Below are 20,291 nucleotides of genomic sequence, written 5' to 3' on the forward strand. Positions count from 1 at the left end.
TTGAGGTGTCCACTTGAGGTGTCCACAATTTACGTTTAAAATTATGTTTTATCGTTCGCCGTACAGCGTTACGGCGTCATGCGCGCGCGTACGGTCATGTGCACATGTGGGACAGTAGAGTTTTCTCATTACCACATGTAGGCAGTCTTAACTGAATGAAACAACACAACGTTATAATGTTTCCTCGTGTTCATTTAGAATAGAAAAAAACTCGTCGAGCAAAAAAAAAAATGTCATCATTCGCTTTCTTGCTCTTAATGCTACTTGCTCCATGCACTGGCGACTACATCAATGATCGGCTCACACGCGTTATTTGAAATGATCACGCATTCACAGAAATTTCAACTGAATGGCTGGCGTCACCATGAGTTTGATTCGATGAAAGAGATGGACGTCTTTTGACTTGTGAATTTATTAATAAACTAATGTTGCTCATTCTTCAGTAAAGTTCATGGCGTGTCCTGTTTTGTTTTGTTTTTTCATTTCGATGTGCGCTGTATATACCAGACTTAATGATTTGCATTTGACTAAAGAGCTTGCCACTAAATCTCACGGTTTGAAATTTAAAAGTCGTAGTTGCTAACGATCATGCATGCGTATTGAGTGTACACTCTACGTCCCTGAAGATCCTTGATTTTGCACTTTAAGGTGCATAATCGAAGAATTGTCAAGAGCGGGATCGTAAAAGCACGCGTAATTAAAAGCCGTTTTGCAGAGGTTATGTGTGCTAACCAAAACCCGCCTCCACGAACAGGTGAAGAGCATACGCGTGGCAGGATACCGATTTTGTTAAACGTAGCGTAGTCCACAAGCTTGCTTGCCAAATCCAAAAGAACAAGCGCACCAATGTTGACCAAACAGTCAGAAAGAAAACACCTAGCGTTCATCCAGTACGTGCACTAAGTCCCACAAAGCTTGGTAAAGGCTACGAGCGAAGCTGGCGTGAGGTTTCGCTTTGGTCCGGTTTAAATAGGTGGAGGTGAGCAAACGAGTGAATGAGGAAGAAAATAAAGTAGTAAGGTTTTTAGCGTACAGTTATAAACCGAGTATACATGCCAAAGCATGTCTTTAGGGCGCTCGTGCAATGGCCAGCAATGCTCATGAATCTATCCGCGCGCCACCGCTGGTTCAACACCAACTGTCGGCAATATTTATTTATATTCATTTCATTTCTGCATGGGCCAGGTCAATCGCCGTCAAGGTCAAGCTTCACGCAAACTCGCTGGGCGGTTACAGAGCTCGTGAAGTAGTGCACTAAAATATTGTCGTAGAAAGCATCAGAAGAAGTTTGGTGTAGCGTTGGTGTACTAAATAGCATTTCGACGTCACGCGGCTACTTCTGTATCGGTGAGACGGAATGCTGCATAGCGATCCAATAAGTTAGCTCGAAAAAGGTATAGAGAATAAGTGACGCGTAAGCCATCTAGCAGCCGTACACTGTGTTGAGTGTGAAAACTGTGGAGTCGTTTTGAATCGGACCGCAATCATGCCAGGCATAAAAACGCGATATAAAGGCTAATTTCTGAATCCAGTACCAACTAAAGAAATTACATGTACATCAGCAGCCTGTCGATAGCTCTCTTCCGAAAAGGATACGCATGTCTTATTCAATTATGCTGAACAATTCCTCCAAGGCGTGCGGCTGTGCGGCTTTCTCTTATGTTATTTGAGGAATTTGTATTGAATGAACTTCTGTTGGGGAACTGCATCAACACATTTGAGTAGCTTGCGCCGATTGAATTTCTGCAGTGAAGATGATCACAAATGTTTGAGGAATTCGCATGGAATGAACTTCACTAGCGGAGCTACATCAGGAACTTTGATGACTTATTGCGTACTAGATTTCTGCAGTGAAGCCACATCAAGAACATTTGAGCAATTTGTATTGAATTTATTTGTGGAGTGAAACAACATCAATAATTTCGATGATATTATGCGGACTGAATATCTGTAGTGAAGTCACATGAAGAATATTTTAGTAATTTGTATTGAACGAATTTCTGGAGTGAAATGACATCAATAATTTCAATGAGTTTATGCGGACTGAATGTCTGTATTGAAGCCACATCAAGAGTATTTGGGCAATTCGTATTGAATGAATTTCTGTAATGAAAGTACATCAAGAACTTTGATGTGTTCGTGTAGACTGAATTTCTACAGTGAAATCACATCAAAAGTATCTGAGCAATATATATTGAATGAGTTTCTGTGGTGAAAATCCATCAATATCTTTGACGGGTTTGTATGGACTAAATTTTTGATGTAAAACCACATCAAACGTTTCGTGTGGTGTAAATAGAGGCCTCTCTACAAAATCGGAGTTTCTGTTGACATCCTGGTGAGTCCATAAGAACCCCATGAGAACTCAACAGAGATTCCATGTCCATTTTTGTAAGGGCACTCGATCTCATTTCGGGAAGGCGCGCGCTCGCGCGCGTTTCATTTGCGTTCCGCCGTGCCCTCTTCCTCCTCTCTGCAAAAGGGTGCGCACGGGAGCGCGCACACGTAACGCACTACACGCGCCTCCGGTGAAAAACTCGCCACCCACTCTCGGCTCCGCTCCCGTCACCGCGCACAGCTTTCATCACCCCGGACCGAATGACGGCCGCATTGCCTTCAGAATTTTTCCTTCTTCTCGTCAAGGTTTCTTTTTTTTTTTTTTCAGCGCTCTTTCTCCTCCACTCTGTCTCGACTCTGTACCCTTTGGCTTCCTCACAGCTTTTTTTTTTTGCTTTATTCATCGGAACTATTGCATAAAACTACCCGAAGTGCCATTTCCATCTGCATGTGGCAGGGACTTCACTCGCCCACTCGAGACGAAGAAAAAGCAGTAGCGCTTTACTTTTTCTTGCCAAAGAGCGCCTGCAGCCCTCTTTCCTTTGGCATAAATTCACGCGTATCTCTCTCTCCCCATTCCATCTCCGTCTCTTTCTCTCCATCTTTTGGTCCGTCGAAAGCCACGAGGCGCGATAGTTTATGCATGCGGCTCCTCAAATACGATACAATTTGGGCAAGAAAAATGGTTCTCGCATGCAAAGAGAGCGCGTAATGACCGAACGCGCGCGCTCTGCGGACGAGAGAGCCAGTCACCGCCGCCATAGCAGCGGCGTCGGCGGCGAAACGACGGACGACGCGGAGCCTATGGGCGCGCTTAGCAGCCCGGAAGATTATTCGAGCCCGCTCACTTCCAGAACGACTTCGCGGCGAACGCGCACGATCCCCCCCCCCCCTTTCCCCCCCACCAACGTTTTCCGCCACAGAACCTTCGCACTCTCGTCGCTTCGGTGCGTGTACATACACTACCGCATGGAATATTTACGACCGGACGTCTATGTTTCCGCATAAACGGGGCGAATGTGATGTCATCAATCCAACGAGGAAATATGGCAGAAGCAGATAAACGAAGCCAAGAAAAACGACACGCATAACAAGGCCAAGGCGGAAGCTCCCAATTTTACATAGGAAAGCTATGCCGCAGCACACAATTCTGATGAAACACGTCCAAGAAATACGCAATTCAAGCGGAGACCCCCTGTCCGACCGCCGCCTACAGATCCGACCATGGAGGAGGCTGGAGTGGGGTGGTTACCGACACAGAATAAAACAACCAGTCAGAGGAAAACGCTCATTTTACGCAAACAACGCGGATACGTCCCAAGGGATAGCAGCAGCGCGCAGTCTTCATAAGAATTCCTTTGGAAGTAAGGACAGTTGTACGGTAGACATCAATTTCGTGGAATACAGCGTGGTGACGTGCCTTCATCCAAAAATAACAATAATAAACAAGCAAAATAAAGGCATAGCTATAGAGCACCTTGCGAACACCATCCGGTGCGGAAGACCCGCAAGGCTCCAAAAAAGGCCCCAGGAAAGAGGATATCGGCAAAGCCCCATTAAATCCCCAGGGCGAGTCAGGAAACCGGGCCGCCGCAGAAGCGAATAAAACAAACTTAAAGAAAACGGCAAACAAACAAAGGGGAGAAAGAAAACAAAGTAGGTGAGGTTAGGAAGGGGGAGGCGAAAAACGAGACCAAAGAAAAGAAAAAAAAACTCGCCGTTAACAAGCGCGCGCACTTCGCTAAGCCAAGAAAGCGGCCACGCGGCGCGCCATTCATCAATGTGACACCACGCTTGTGTCGGGAGAAACGAGTAAACCCCCCCCCCCCCCCCCCCCCCCCACTACTTTTTTTCTTCCACCGCCCTCGTAATAAAAAGAGACGAGAACAAAGAGGGAGAGGGTGAGAGAGAAAGCAATAGAGGAGGAGGGAGCTGCCGCGGTTGAGCAACCTCCGCTGACGACGTCTATGAAGAACCGCCGCGCAAATTCACCCCCAAGCAACTTTGCGGTGCAGCCTACCGTACAGGGGAGGAGGTGGAGGCCAGCGCAAGGCTCCGACGGTAGGGGTGGTGGGTACACGGAAGAGTGCGAGAAGGAAAAAAAAAAAACAAAAAAAACTCGAGCTCGCCAGGTCGAGATAAGGCGCTGCTTGCGCAGTAGCCAGACGCCAACAAGGAGCTCAGTTAAATGAAAGCGGATGTAAAAGAAATAAAAACCAACAAAACGCGGCTCACTTCGCAGAAGCGTCCGAAGTAAAAACTAAAACCAAACCTAAAAACAAAGCGAAGCTCTTCCCTCGAAAAAAGGCGCGCCTGCACCGTCGAAAAAGCCTCGAGGCTTTCAAGAAGCCGGGAAGAAAGAAATCGCTTTTTCACCAGGGCATCTTTATATAATCTCGGGGGAGGGGAATCCGTCCCCTCCCGATCAATTCTCTCTACGCGCGAGAATAGATAGAGGGAGGGGAGAAAAGAAAAAGCGGGGGGATTTTCTTCGGGCCGGGCCTGCCGCTTTCTTGACTCCTTTTAAGACCCACAGCTCCTGCTATCGCGCGATTCAGCTTCGTTTCATCCCCGCTCGCGCTCAGCTGGGCTCTTTGCTTGTCCTCTCCGGCAATCTGTGAGCCGCCTTCAGATGGTTGACTACAACCACTCCGGCATGGAGCACGAATACGAATCTACACCAACGCAGAACACTTCCAGCTTGAAAGGCCTCGGAAGGAACCTCGGCTGACGAATGATATCAATTTAGACAGGGAGCAAACAAGAAAAAAATGCAGTAAGCGAAGAAGAAACAGGAGAGACGCACTGCGGCGTCGAATGAAAAACAAAGGAGTAGGCAGTCGCGAGCTGGGAACGCCGATACCGAAAGGCTTCCAAGCTGCACACCCCGTTACCTTTCAAAAGAGGAAGGCCTTTCGAAGAGGGACATAAGCTGCTTTTCCTGGATAAAGTCGCTATGAAAGACCAGATAAACGGGAGGCGGAAGGAGACAAGACTCGTAGAGAGAATTCACGGAGAGCCGCTCGACGACAGAAAAAATGACCAACTTCTTTCTTTTCATTTCCGACAGCCAAGTCCGCTCGGCAAGGGTTATCTCTTTCTCAGGTCTCGAGTGCCGCCCTATCGCGTCACACAGAAGGGCTGCGCCCGGACCAAGAAGTGGGCACAACGTTAGTTCAATCGAGGCGTTTTGCTTCCCGCGGGAACGGTGTACGATAACTTACAGAGTTCATCTGGCCGTACGTAACGCAAGCCAGTGACAGAGTTCTGTGACAGTTCTGTTCTGTCTATAGCTCACTGCACCCAGGCCACTTACACGTGGTTGTGCAGGAAGCATGCACAAGAAAAGCAGAGATAGAGAGGAACGAACCGGTATACCGCCATCAGAAGTTGCCATAAATACCTGACAGCAGTTTAACGCGTACATAAAGCAGGTTGATTGGGCTCATGATAACACCTACATTTAATTCAAAGCAAAGCTGAAACGAACACAGATGCCGTGCAAGAGTGAAATGAAAAAAGTGCCTATATCCGTTCCCCATTAAAGGTTCAGGGCGAAAGGTTCAAACACTCAGTGAAGTTACTGGCAGTGAATTTTTTTTCGCCACATAAGGAGATCCACGAATAATAATAATAACAAAAGAAAGCACGGGTCGTGCTCAAGTTGCTCTTTCCGCTGTATTAAAGCGCATCTATAAAGTTCCACAATGACGGTTATAAAAAGTATCCCGAGTACGCGTTCTCCAGAGAGCTTTGCGAGAACCGTAAAGAAAGGTTCGCCAGCAAAGCCGCGTGGGCGCGCAGTGCTACAGCTTCACTGCAAGGGCGCCGCGCCACGCGGCAAAACCTGCAACTAGACCAACGCGTTTAAAAAGAATGCGGAGAAGCCCAACTTTGCTCCTGGGCCAGTTAGAGAGACGGGTGCTGTGGCAAAGCACAGTGTTCTGGAACGCATACGCGCGGCGGCACGACAGCGCGACCTATATTAAACTGCGTTCCCAAGAGAACGAACTCAACGCCTCAACGACACAACGAAAACAAGGGCCCAAATATAGATATAAAGCAGGGGGTGTAAATAGCATGTCCAAGCACACGTGCCGTGACCTGAAGCCCGTGATACGACGTGGAGTTACGACAAAGACGTGCGGTGATGTGGCGTGACGTGGCGTCGCATGGCGGCCACAAACGGCCATTGTGCATTCTCGGACAGGCACACACACACACAAAAAAAATCAAATGGCATGCCAGGCAGCGCGAAGGCCACATGAAGCAGAGGTCTGCGGACGCGCCGGCTCGGAGATATATAACCGGGTGAGTGAACCGTACTTGCATGCAGCCAGGTGTGTACGTGCTCCTCCAGCATGGATGCAGTAACCACCGCAGTCACCGGTGCGTACAGCTCCCACGGATCGCCGGCTAGACGGATGTGCACACACACGCGGCGACTCAAGGTTCAACAAGAAACCCGAACCGAAGGAAAGTGGGGCGGAGGAGTCGCGAAACTGCGATTCGCAGTCACTCTCCTCCTCGTCGCTCCCACGGTGTCTCCCGTGTACCTGCTGCACCGGAAAACACGCCGCTGCAAGGCCTTGTACCGAATTCGCATAACGTATGCGCATACATGCTGCGCAGGAAAAACGGTCGAGTCAAATACATTCCTCTCCTCACACCTCTCTGGCGAGCCACGTTCCAGATGCGACATCAACGCTGTCTGGCATGTTTGCGAGGCAAAAAGCAACGCAGTCCCAGCAGGCGTCTCGCACGGGTTGTCGAACTGAACATACAAGTCAACAGAGCACGCCAAAAAAAAAAAAAAAGCCTGTAATATATATATATAGCTGACAGCCGCCGGGACTGATTGCTAAACCCTTTCTAACATCGCTTATTCAGATCAGCTGACGGCCAACAAACAGCGACGTCGACCCACACGCGAACGACCCTAAATGCTACCGCAACGAGGATTTTAATAAAGCTTGAACGGCCAGGCAGGCCTTCGAGCGCCTCAAATACACGTGCTAGGGCTCAATACAGCGGGGTCAATACAGGAGGTATGGTCGGAACAACCGGGACCCGCGACTGTCGTCTGCGCCCATCCTACATGCGTTGAACCCTCTTTCAATGCCTAGGACCCTTATGGTATGACGAAAAAAATTACAAAATTACAATAAAAACTATTCCTATTCCTAAAAACTAGCTCGACAAGAAAGACGTAACGCAGTAACTTGGAAGGAATTCACTCCGCGCGACATTTCCTTTTTCCCTCGAACGCAACTGCGGACCGGAATGAGAAAGGCGAAACCGGTTCCAAGCCGGTACCATACCAATAACGGAGACTGTGACTGTACTACAGGCGCTCAGGCACGTGCCTAGCAACTTCAAAGTGAAAGGACAGGAATCAGAGTCGCATTCGAACCATGGGCGTCCCGTCGCCAAACAGAAGACGCTGACATATTGGATGCGCCTTACAAAGGAACAAAAAAAAAAAAAGGCGGAGGGCGTGGGAGTGAGCGGGGGGGGGGGGGGGGGGGGGGGGGTACTTCTCCAGTTGCGGAAAAAAAAGAAACGACCGCCATGCCAAAACGCAATCTGCGCCGAGCAGACACAGATCGACGGAACATCCCCTACCGAATGCAATAAAGCGCATGCCATCCCGCGTTACCCGATACTTCAAACGGCCAATGGAATTTCCCCATGCACGGTAAGTGCTTTGACCAAAACGCTCACCGGTTGTATATACATACACCTACGCCGGCACAAACCTCTCTCAGACGCAGACCGTGAGCGCTGTATAGCCGAATAAAGCCAGACGCGTGGGCCGCCAGCAAATCAGAATCCTTCGGAAAACCAGTATTACGTTCAGGCAACGCGATCTATAGGCTCTACCATTAGTTGCGAACGATAGCAGTCTGAGCGTTATAAGCGCGCATGAACATATCCTTGAACTACGGGGAGAGACAAAGGCGCCCCCGTGCTTCGCGCACTGGCGGACACAAAAATGGTTGAGGCCGGCAAGCAAATTCAGCGCCGAGTTAACCAATACTGCATGCCTACAGGATTTCCGGCGCCATGCGATGTGAGCGGAAGGCGCTAGAGAAGCGTCTTACAATTATTTCCTTTCCTTTCAATGGTACGTCAACGTGACTACGACAAGCGCAGCTGTATAAAATCTTGGGTCGCGGCACGAAGCGCAGACAAAAATTTGACAATGTAAATATGCACATACTGAGTGAGTGAGGGACAGTGAGACAGTGAATGAATGAGTAAATGATAGTATGTGAGTGACAGTGAATCAGTGAGTAACAGTGAGTGAGTGAGTGAGTGAGTGAGTGAGTGAGTGAGTGAATCAGTGAGTAACAGTGAGTGAGTGAGTGGACTGAGTGAGTGAGTGAGTGAGTGACAGTGACTGATGGTGAGTGAGGGACACTGAGAGAGTGAATGACAATGAGTTAGTGACAGTGAATGAGTGAGTGAGTCGGTGATAGTGAGGTGAGTGACAGTAAGTGATAGTGAGTGAGGGAATGATGGTGAGTGAGTGACATGAATGAGTGAGTGACAGTGAGTGACTGGGTAATAGTGAGTGAGGTGAGTAATAGTGAGTGAGTGAGTGAGTGAGTGAGTGAGTGAGTGAGTGAGTGAGTGAGTGAGTGAGTGAGTGAGTGAGTGAATCAGTGAGTAACAGTGAGTGAGTGAGTGGACTGAGTGAGTGAGTGACAGTGACTGATGGTGAGTGAGGGACAGTGAGAGAGTGAATGACAATGAGTTAGTGACAGTGAATGAGTGAGTGAGTCGGTGATAGTGAGGTGAGGGACAGTAAGTGATAGTGAGTGAGGGAATGATGGTGAGTGAGTGACATGAATGAGTGAGTGACAGTGAGTGACTGGGTAATAGTGAGTGAGGTGAGTAATAGTGAGAGAGTGAGTGAGTGAGTGAGTGAGTGAGTGAGTGAGTGAGTGAGTGAGTGAGTGAGTGAGTGAGTGAGTGAGTGAGCGAGCGAGCAAGCAAGCGAAAGCGTGTGCGCGTATGCGTGTTTAAATTGCACAGTACACAAGTAAATAAAAAAAAGCTTATTGAAACAGAAATTGCATACTCTTGATGAAACCCACTTCCCGTTTACACTGCAATCTAGCAAGGAATTGCAATCTAGCAAGGAAGTGCATGTTCGGCCTCCCGCTGCGCCGCCCGAAAAACGAATTCACGAACCGGCGATCAGACAGACACACACAACATTCCGAGCCACACCGACCGTCCCACTCGGCGAGCAGTTCAAAGCCACCGAGTCTCCCTAACGAACACGGCGACGGTAGCGCGAACAAGAAAATGCGAGCGAAATGCGCAAATAACAGCAAGAGTTATCCGCTCCGTGGCTGGCTTGCGTAACGAGCGACGGACTAACGAAGGAAACAGGGGGACAGTTTCCGAAGCATAACGACGCCACTGGCGGCTGTTATTAAGATGAACGAGACGACGGCCTAATGAGTGCCGTCGCGAACGACACGTGAGGATTATGCACACCTCCTCCAGTGCTCGAGGAAACGCGGAGGCAAATGAGAAAGAACACCTGTTGACGCAATCACGACGGCTACGGGAGGAGATTAAACAGCGCCCTGCTTCGCTTACGCTCGACAACCGGCCAGCGGAACGCGATACGGAGACGTGAACGCACCCGGCCCACGAAGATACATTCGCAGTTGCGGCTACGCAGAGCGCCAAGTAGGGGCGCGACGTTCAATCAGCGCCAAATTACTTCCTCTTGGCTCGTAATTACCTCATGAGCCAATCCGCGCGCCGTAATTGCGCCGGCGGGCGCGCATACTCGAAAAGAAAAAAACATATAAAGGCAAGAGGCTCGCTACAAATCCGAAAGCAAAGAGGGCGGCGCGGAGACCGTTTCTGGAATTCAGATGGACAGGGTTCTGCGTATACGGCCGAATGTGCGGGACGCCGCATCATATTTCACGGTCTAAAAAAAGGATGCCATCTTTTCTAACGACGGATAGCAGTATACTGGCTGGCACAGGTTAAAGATAAAACGATCCACTAAGTGACCGAAACTTCGGTATAACAACCTAAAGACAACTAGAAATACAAGGACGATAAAGGACGCGGTCTAAATTAACGAGCACAGAAAAACTAACATTCGAGACGCGCGAGCCCGTCAAAAGTGCGCGGTCGATGCTCTCCCGCAAAAGGCATAGCTCGTATGCTGCAGCTGTCGTCAAACTGTGCACAGAGTGCTAACAACCCCCTCGCCTCTTTCAGAGCAACTGTCGAACGAACCTCGGAACAGCGTACGCAAGCCTACAATGAGCAAAAAAAAAAAAAAAGCATTACTAGACATAACAGCGGTCTCAATTAATGTTGCATCTTCACACTTTCAGCATCGAACACATGTTCCGGGACATTTTAAAAGGTTGGAAACGAAGTAACGGCGTCCTGCTCGCCCTCTTCCAGCAAGGCACGGGAGGAGAAGAAAGGAATATTAAGAAACAGCATTTTGCAAGAGTTCTGCGTTACGACCGGAGCGACCACCGAAGATAGGAACGCAAGCCAAGGCGGAAGAAGGGTACAAGGATCTGCAGCCGCCAAGACGCGACCAATATTGGGGAGGTGGGGGGGGGGGGGGGGGGACAACGCTTCCCTTTCCCTGAACGACGAGAAGAAAGAGGTGCGGCGGGGGGGGGGGGGGGGGGGGGGGGGGCTATTAATAAGATTATAACTTAAGGACCCCGCGCTGCGTGCGTCAGCAACAGTCGTAAATAACCAATACCGACACGACGGCGGTACACGCACGCACAAATTATTCGACGCACCCCCCTCTCCCGCATCTGGATCGTTTTCACTCCCAGCACCCCGCGGCACGCTGTTCGCGCGCCATTACGTCCGAGAACGGTGCCAAGAATCTCCGCGGCCCGCAAAAACAGAAAGAGAAAAACAATAGGCATAGATGAACGACGCGGGTAAAGGGGGTGAGGAAATCATGCCGAGCCAAGCGGCCCCAATTAGCCGAGGCGGCCCGACGACGCCGTGGCCACAGGGTGTGGGCCGAGAGAGATAAAAGAAAACGGACGCAGGAGGAAGAGGAGGAGGAGGAAAGTGAGCGAGAGACTGCTGTAGGGAGAGGGAGCCGGAGCACAGAGTCGTGTAAATAAAAACAAGCTCGGATAATGCCCTCCTCTTTTAAGCGCCTTTTTTCTGCTGCTCGTCTAAGCACACTACGTGCACCACAAGCGAGTAGGAGAGACAGAAAACAGCCGCTCTTTAACCTTTTCCATTTGTGCGCGTGCGTGGGTGTCTGGAGGAATAAGATGGACAATGAAATCGCGGGCCTTTTTCTGAACGGGCTCGCCTGTCCTTCATAGGCAGAGTGTCCGTGTATCAAAACACTATGAACGAAATAAAGAACTATGCAGAGGAAGCAACGAGACAATGAAAGTAAGAGCTTACTGATTTACGGTTGAGTGCTGCCAGGAACACCTGACGCGGCAACTCATGTTGCACGAGAAAAATAGCGCGCTGTCGAGAAGACTGGCTAGGTTTTTCTGACTGTGTAAAGTATCGGTTACGTATACTCCATGATTAGCACCCATGGTCGACACAAAAACAGCAGTATGACAAATAAGATATATACTGATCCCTGTAAGCGTGGCATGAACTGACCAAAACCTTGAGTGAAACAAACAAAACCTAGGAAACGGCTAAACCTAGGAAACGGCTACTAAGCAGCAATGACGGAATTTTTTCGTGTATAATCCTCGTAAAAAAAAAAGGACCAAGCGACGCCCCAACACACGCGAAGCGTGACGCCGAACGGTGACACAATTCGTACGAGCCGCCAGCGCGACCTCTCCTGAGAATTCTCCCCTGCCTTGAAAGCGGCTTTCGCTGCAAGCTTTTACGTGCTGCCGTGAAGCCCACATACATGAGACGAAGTCGCTAAGAAAAGGTGTCTTGTTTCGACTATCTAAAAAACATAAAGGTCAGTCAAGGTCGAGGACCGCACCGCCATGGAGATCGAGTTTTGCACCTAGTAGAGCTACCCCTCTTTGAAAAAAAAAAAAAAAGGGGGGGGGGGGGGGGGGGGGAATTGCGATTCGGCGTTCTGGGCTCCAAGAGGCGAGGGTACGAAAAAAACAAAACAAAGGAAAACACACACGGTGTTAAGAAAACAGAGAGAGGGAGCGAAACGTGCAGTCCCGGCGTCGGGACGAAAGTTAACATTAGACGACGAAAACCGCACATATCGCGGAACGCCGACAAGAGTAGTTATTTTTAGACAATTCCCGCCATGGCTTTATCAACCACAACAGTCTGACCTATGGTAAACGAGCACGAAAACGCGCACTAAGTAACTGGCCAGCGCGAAAGATCCCCCCTTTCCCGGGACAACACCTACACGTGCCTAAGGGCCCGGCTTCATCTACAGAGTAATACGAACAGAAGCAGCCCGGACTGACAAGGGAGAAACGTTGAGACGGACACAAAAACATGAATAAAGCGCGCAGAGAAATGAAGCAAGAGCAAGGTTGAAGGAGGGGCGGGGGGGGGACACAAAACCAAATGAACCAACGAATAAGCAAACGAACAAAGAGCGACGTCGGCCAGAAGCACGATTCTTGCTGCTCAGCGAGTAGCGTGCCCCTTCTTCTTCCGGATTCGCCCTTTCCCTCGCCACTCCCTCTCTGCCCCGTCACCGCCGCCGCAAAACAATCGGGCGTGATGGATGCGCGACAGGCCCGACACGACCGCGAGCCACGCACAGGGCGCCGCTCTTGTCTGACAAGAGAAATAAGGCGGAGGAGAGCACGCCGCCGGGTGATTCACGACACCTGCGTTACGCGCGCCCCACACAACGAGCAACGTTCCGAAGCTGACCGCCGCCGCACCTTTGAAGGGAGTAGTAGTCTTCTTGGCCGGGTTATTACGAGGACTCCATTCTGCGACACCCTCTAGGTGCATACATTTTTCTTTTTATTTAAATTAGACAACCGTGTCCATGAGCTCGCACGTCACACTTCTCACCCATTTCTGAAAACGAACTTTAGCTATCACCTGTATGACAACGACTGCTAACCACGAAATATTTTATGATAAAAAATGAAGTGGCGCAAGGGGGGGGGGGGGGGGGGGGGGGGGGGGGCTAATAAGAAGGAGATATTGATGGAAAGAATTGACCTGTTAGAACGCAGTGAAGTTTCAAGTTCTCACCACGCTTCCACGTAGCGCAGGTAACCATCATCTCAGAGCGAATGCGCTAGTTCAAACGCAGGACACTGCACGCACGACATCCGCGCACCAGCAACTGTTAAGCGAAGCACAGAGGGTCAACGACGTTCAATTACGAGCCGACAGCTCGATTACGCTCTACAAACGTTTAACAACTGGCTCCTGTCGCATTCATCAAGACTATTACCGAAAAATGGATGCGCATGCCCCGTAAATGTCCCTGACAAATGCGATGCGAGCCGCCGCCAAGGCTTGGAGTGGGCACGCAGGACTGAACCTACTTAGCGCTCTCTATAACCTCCCACAAGGTTAGGAGATATAGAAAATGTGCATGCATTCCATATCCCCTTCCCCCATTCCCTTCCCACCTGTGATTCTTACCCCTGTGTGCGTGAGCTGATTCTACCTAGCCACGATTTCACGAAAAAACTGCAGACCACTGAGGAGGCTGCGGAAGCAAAGTCCCGACGTAGGCTGCACGTAAAAACATTCAGTGACTTCTTTGCAGCGCTCGCTACTACAGGTGTATCATGTTACATTGCCTAACTGCTTCGATTCGTGATCTCTGGAGTTGCAGCATCCTCACCGGGGCACGGTTCAGTTCTATACCGAGGCCCTCACGTGAGCCCACACTCACATACCCTACACTCTAAACACAAAGGAGATAAAAGGGAGTCCGCTAGAGGACAGGTTACTCCCTTTTTACTTTTACTCCCATGTAGGCGTATCCGTGTTTGTAGAGCAGCGGGACGGCCCTCACACGTTGCGGGAGGCTGGCTTGGCACGTTGCGTCAACCATTCCACTTGATGGCCGCCGAATCCGCCATCAAAACGTTCACGGGCGAGCATTTATTTATTATTTCTAGGCACGCCATCAGCTGGTGCCGCGGCCCCTAGGTTCTTACGCGCCGTTCACGGCAGCGCACGTGTCGACGGCCGCATGCTCGCGATCGACCCGCAGAAGCGGCGTAAACGCTCGTCACGCACGCTCCATCTGAGCGCGGACTGCGGGAAAGGCCATTTGTTACGCGACTGACACTTTCGAAACTTCCTCCCTGCCCGAAAGAGGAACACAAAGATGAAACGAAAGAATAGAGAGACGCGGTTAAATAAACAAATACTACAAAATCGTAAACGACAAATATTCGCTGAACCAAACACTCAACTGCACTGTCGCGAGTAGTTGAGAGACGTGACAAGTCGACGAAAAGAAGAACGGTGCCGAGCCATTACAAAGAGCCGAGACAAAAAAAAAAGGAAAAAGAAAGCGACGAAGTAACAAGGAACAAGGGAAAAAGAAAAAGGCGGGAACAATAGCGAAACAACGCGAGGAGCAAGCGCTCTTCCCGAGAAAATGCTCCGTACGCCCGCGTGCGAGATGTGGGAAGGATAGACAAAGCTATAAACGACCGCTATGCTCCGCAAGACTCGTCGCCTCCTTTCTTTTCTTCATTAGGGCGCCCTTATTCAAATCGTGCCCAGCTGCACAAAGGAAGGGAGAGGAGGAAAGGCGCGGGGAAAGAGAGAGAGAGACAGCGCCTCGCACGCACTCATCGCGAGCGTGCGGACGGCTCGAGAAAGGACGGCGGCAATCTGAGGGCGCCAGGAAAAGAATTCCCGACCAACCGCCGCGCGCCGAAGAGAGCGTGCGTGTTACGAGAACAGAACAAAAGGGGGGAATGCGCGAAGCACGCGACGAGATGGCTGGCATAAAACAAAAAATAAATAAACAAACAAACAGACGACGCGGCAGCTTCGCTCGCTTCCGAGGAGGACGAGAGAGGCACGCAAGACGCCAGCGTTAAAAGACGGCGGGCGGGCGGACGAGCGGCCGTTTGCAAGTCAATAACTGCCGGGTGCGCCGCCACTCGAGCGAGGACGAGCGACGACACTCGGCGAGGGAGAGGCCGTGGGGGGGAAATGCGTCGAATACTTCTTGAAGGCTTGCGAGGTCGTCGATGGAAAAGGGGTCTCGCTGATGTTGCTTTCCTATCTTTTCTTTTTATTCCTGCTTTTCTTTTTTTTTTATCAGCGCACTTGGTCGGTATCGTAGCGCGCGAAGACTTCGTAGAACGACGCGAGCCGACGACGCTCAGCCAGCGAAGCGAGAAGGGCAAGCATTAACCGTTTGAGGTCGCCAGCACTAAGCCACGAGGCGAACTTAACGCCTTTTTTTTCTTATTTTTTCACTGATGCGAATCCGCCGCGTCTCGTCGGAGGTCACGCGTCGAGCCGAGGTACAACACGTGCGGTGAAAGCATTCGAGCCTGTCACGAGCGAATCAGCTGTACTGCCGGGTGACGACTCAATATTGCTTCAGAGTCGATTTCGACATGCGGCGCGAGAGGTCGCGGTTGAGACAAGCAGTTCCCCGTCATCTCGGGTAACCGCCGACGTCGAAGAAAAGCGCAATGCTATGTTTCAACACTGACGAAGTAGACAAGAGCCGGCATGTCCAAATAAGACTCCGAAAGAGTAGTCTTCTTCTCACCACAATGGGTCGTTATACTATCCACCTTTTCTTTTACTGCTGGAGATATATTACCTGGCAAACAAAACTGGGCCCAGCAACATCGGCCTGGATACCAGAACGCGCCGTCACGCATTACCGGTCACACTACGGTAGCTGCAAGCTGGTATCGAAACGACCCACGCGTCCGCGCCAAAACAGTCCCAAGCGCGCGCAATAGGTGTCGCGGCGATCGCGACGCCGTCGACTGGCGTGGTGTGCTCCTCCGAAGTGACGAGTGCATCTGCGCAGGCGTCCGTCCTCCACAGGAGGGCAGCACCGTCCAAGAAGACGGAGAATGCGTGTCGGCACACTTACCCTTTCGCTGTCGCTCTCACTATCACACTGCGGAATAAGAAAAGAAAACAGACGGCGTTAGATTACAGGGCATCACACGCGGACACAATGGCACACACTGACGCGCAAGAAACAAAAACAACGCTGCCTCGCACGTCATATACCCACCTTCGTAGCGATGCTTCTCAGCTACGGAAGCAGCAGCATGGAAACACGATAAGCCGCGTTTACATGAATGCGACAGAATGCGTTTTGAGTCGACTTTTGGAGAGAAAGAGCGAATTCTGAGGAGAAAACTCGTCCTCTACTCTCACCCACGATGTTCTTGCATTTTCGCTCAAAAAAGTGCAGTTGGGCATGCTACTCTGCGCAGGGGAGGGAATAGGAGAGCAAACATGGAAGAAGTGTGCTAGAAAAGAGTGCGGCCATTGAAGAGGGTTGCAACGCGGTAGTTCACTGCACGATGGTTTCTTTGGATGAGAGCTAACTCAAGTTTTGGGCATGTACAGCGAGTTGATCAAGTGTTCGGGCAATTTAGAGTTTGTCTAAAACACCAATAGCGTCTAAACAGACAAATAAGAATTTCATTGCACGTCGCTGCTGTCTGTAGGAGCCTAAATGAAATAATATAGAGTTCACTGTGAGTGCCACTTGGGTGACGGACTGCATGCACTGTTCATAGTGCGCAAAGAAAGGCACACTGTCACCGACGAAGGGCGCTTTACCTTCGCTCCCAACACAAGCAGAAACAAACAAACAAAAAAAGTCGACGACCGACCTACAGTTGCTCCGCGCTCGGCTACATCCGTCAGCAGACGCTGTCATAACGCTCGGCATCGGACGAGAAGGAGAAGACTTGGGCGGGAGCAAAAAGAAGCAGCCACCCGAAACCGCAAGCGGCCGCGTCAAGCGAGTGGACCGTCGCCAAACATGCCGTTTTTATCCACCCCTCCTTTTGATATCTACCGCCGCCGCCAACGAAGACGACATACAGCCTCCCAGGAGCGGCAAAAGAAAGTCGAGTGCCAGCCAGGAGAGAGCTGAACGAATGCTAACTGTGTTGCCTCTCGTCCCTCACTCCCTCCTACTCCTCCTCCTCGCGTGTCGCCCTCTCGCGATCGCTCCGTTCGTTCTCCGCGAAGCACCATACGCGCCGCGTTCTCTTTCATTTTATTTTTTTTATGATTGCTCTTCTTCCCAACCAGAGCGGCACAGGAACAAAACCAACGAAGGCGCAAGACAGCGCACAGGAGCCGCGCCAATACACACACAGCGAACGGCAACGTTCAGTCATAGAAGAACGACGCCCGGGGCAACCAAGAAGAAAGCCCGACGGGAAACACTCGGCAGCAGCACAGGGAGGCGATGCAAACAAGCGCAGCAAAGACAAGGCGCCGCAAGCGATCAGATTGAAGCGGCCACGGCGGCGGCGGCAAGCAAAGCGAGAGAGAGCAAGGGCAATATTATGGGCGCCAGATCAAAGCTGTCGCCAGCGAAGCGTGAACGAAGACAGCGGACCAACTTGTCTCCACGCGCACAGACAGACGGAGAGAGAGAGAGACAATTCCGGACGACGGCTCGTAGCGATGCGGCGGCCACGACGACGAGCGCCACCGAAGGGGAGAAAATAGCCGGGCAGCAGGAAATAACATCAAGGCGGGCAGCGGAGGAACGGGCCTCCCGACAACAGCGGACGACGGGATGAGGGGAACACACTGCGCCGTTGCCCACCGACACACACCACACGCTAGCGACAACAAGGTAGGGTTGATGTGGTCATATATGTGCGCAGGGAGGGGGTCATATATGTGCGCAGCACGTTTACGCTTCTCCCATTGTCAAAATTATCGCTCGCTTTATTCTATACTTAACAGTTAAGTCATAAAAATGTTTTCAACGCCAGCACACCACCAATGGCAACGCATATCTACATTCTGCCTGCTAAGGCTGTAAGGGTCGATTCTGCGATTTTTGCCTGCGATCACCCAACCGGCGTTTCAGGACTCACGTGTCCAGGATATGTTCCCATCTCATTATTTCCTCTGCTTTCTCTACCACGTTCATTTCTTGAGCTTACTATCGCAAGCAGTCGTGGACAGTCTATTCGTATATCCGACTACTTCAACACAACTGCACCGAACTGTGTTCCCCCCTCTGGCCGACCAATCACAGTCAGCCGAGCAGAAAAGCGACATCAGCGCGAAAAAAAAAAGCAGCAACGAAAGCAGAGGGACCAAAAGCCCGAAGGAGAAAGGTGTAACATCGGAGGAGGAGGAGGAGAAGGCGGGGATTGGGGGGGGGGGGGGGGGGGGGGGGGGGGGCGAAGCGATCTTCTCACATCTGCGAAGTGACAACATTGCGAATAAGGGAAGATGGCAAATGAAGCGTTCGCGAGCGAAGCGACTGAAAAGAGAACAAGGCGAAAAAAAAAAGCTACGAAATATGGCAGCACGCTTAGCTCGTGTCCATAATGACAGACAAATAAAATACAGCACGACATAGGACGGCACACCAAGGGAGGTACAGCCCAAACGTATATATACATATATACATAAACCGGGGAAAAAGCACGCAGCCTAGTCGAGATCAGAAGCCGCGGGGCAGAACTGGAAGAGCACCGAAAGATGGGGAAAATGTAAGAAGAAACAGCGAGGACTGGAAGAAAGCAGAAAGCGAGAAGACAAAACGCGGCGGCGTGGGGACCATTTTTCCCCCCGAGTAGAAAGAAAGAGAGACGGGGAGGAAAGGGAGAAATAAAAATAAAAGGCGCCCGGAGAAGACAATCTCTCGCACAGATAATCGTGAGTGAGACGGGGAGGAAAGGGGGAAATAAAAATAGAAGGCACCCGGAGAAGACAATCTCTCGCACAAATAATCGTCAAATACCCGCTGGAGCGAACAAACCCACCTCCCCCAACTCACTTTCAGTCACCTCGTCACGCTTTCTTCATCCCCTCTTCCCTTCCTTGCCCATTTTCCTTTCTATCTTCCCTATTTTGGCAAGTTGGTTCCTCCTCTTCGCCCTTTGCGCTGCAGAATCTCCTTTTACCAGAGACAGATGACAAAGGACAAGCAGGAAGGGACGGAAAAAGAGAAACACGCAGGGGGATGGATTGAAGGAGATGGGAACGAATAACGGGATAGTAGAAAAAAAAAGGAAAAGGAGCACCGAGAGGGAGACGGACTGTCGACAAACTGCGGGGTACGCGAAATTGATTTCTGCCGCGAGTCTCGTTCTCTTCATCCTCCTCCCCCCTTCCCAGTCTCTCCCAGGCCCCAGCCCGTCCGTTTCTCCCTTTTTGTTTCCCACTCATCCTTCCAAGCCCTCCTTTCTGTCCGCCATTCCAGAGCCCGCCCGGAACTTCTTTATTTGTTCTTCTCACTCATCTTTGCCGTTCGGTTCTCCTTCACCTCATCCTCTCCTTCCTCCTTTCATACCATCATCCCTTTGCCCTCTCTCTCTCTTTCTCTCTCTCCACTTCTTCGCTTGTTCACGGACCGACGTCCTGGCCATTCTTTAAATCTGGCTTCCAGCCTTCGTCATGTCGTCTCCCTTTCGGAAAGGACACGAGAAAATTCCTCGCCTCGGTCGCCCATCTATCTGCGCGTTATTCTCGGGTTTCATTTCTGTCATCGCGATGCCTGTTCTACGCGGCGCAGGACTCCGACTTCCTTTACGTGTTTCTTTCTTTATTTATTTTTTTGTCCTTTGGCGCTGTACGCGCACTTTTCATGTTTCAGCAACGCGCTAGGTACATCGTTCCCTCGTCGACAAGGTATACATAAACGAAACGACTTCCTCGACCAAAGAGGAACAAACAACACTTCGTCAAACATTTCGTCAGAACAAACATTTCGTCAGCTAGTCGTTTCCTTGCAGGAAACGACTAGCTGACGAAATGAAATCGAAATATACTGAAACATC

At 50.6% G+C, this 20,291-nt stretch overlaps 1 protein-coding gene across 5 annotated transcripts in view; it reads right to left on the reverse strand.

Moving 5' to 3' along the window:
- The window catches only part of LOC149364353 (uncharacterized), a 387,789-nt gene that overhangs the window by 124,234 nt on the left and 243,264 nt on the right, over positions 1 to 20,291 (reverse strand). For all 5 annotated transcript variants that reach the window (XM_089574301.1, XM_089574300.1, XM_089574299.1 and 2 more), the window contains exon 5: positions 16,388 to 16,414. In XM_089574301.1, coding sequence (XP_089430427.1) covers positions 16,388 to 16,414 — 27 coding nt within the window. The remainder of the gene's footprint in view (positions 1 to 16,387; positions 16,415 to 20,291) is intronic.

Source organism: Amblyomma mixtum, chromosome 2 (assembly GCF_055824585.1).
Source record: "Amblyomma mixtum isolate Tamu chromosome 2, ASM5582458v1, whole genome shotgun sequence".
Classification (NCBI taxonomy): Eukaryota; Metazoa; Arthropoda; class Arachnida; order Ixodida; family Ixodidae; genus Amblyomma; species Amblyomma mixtum.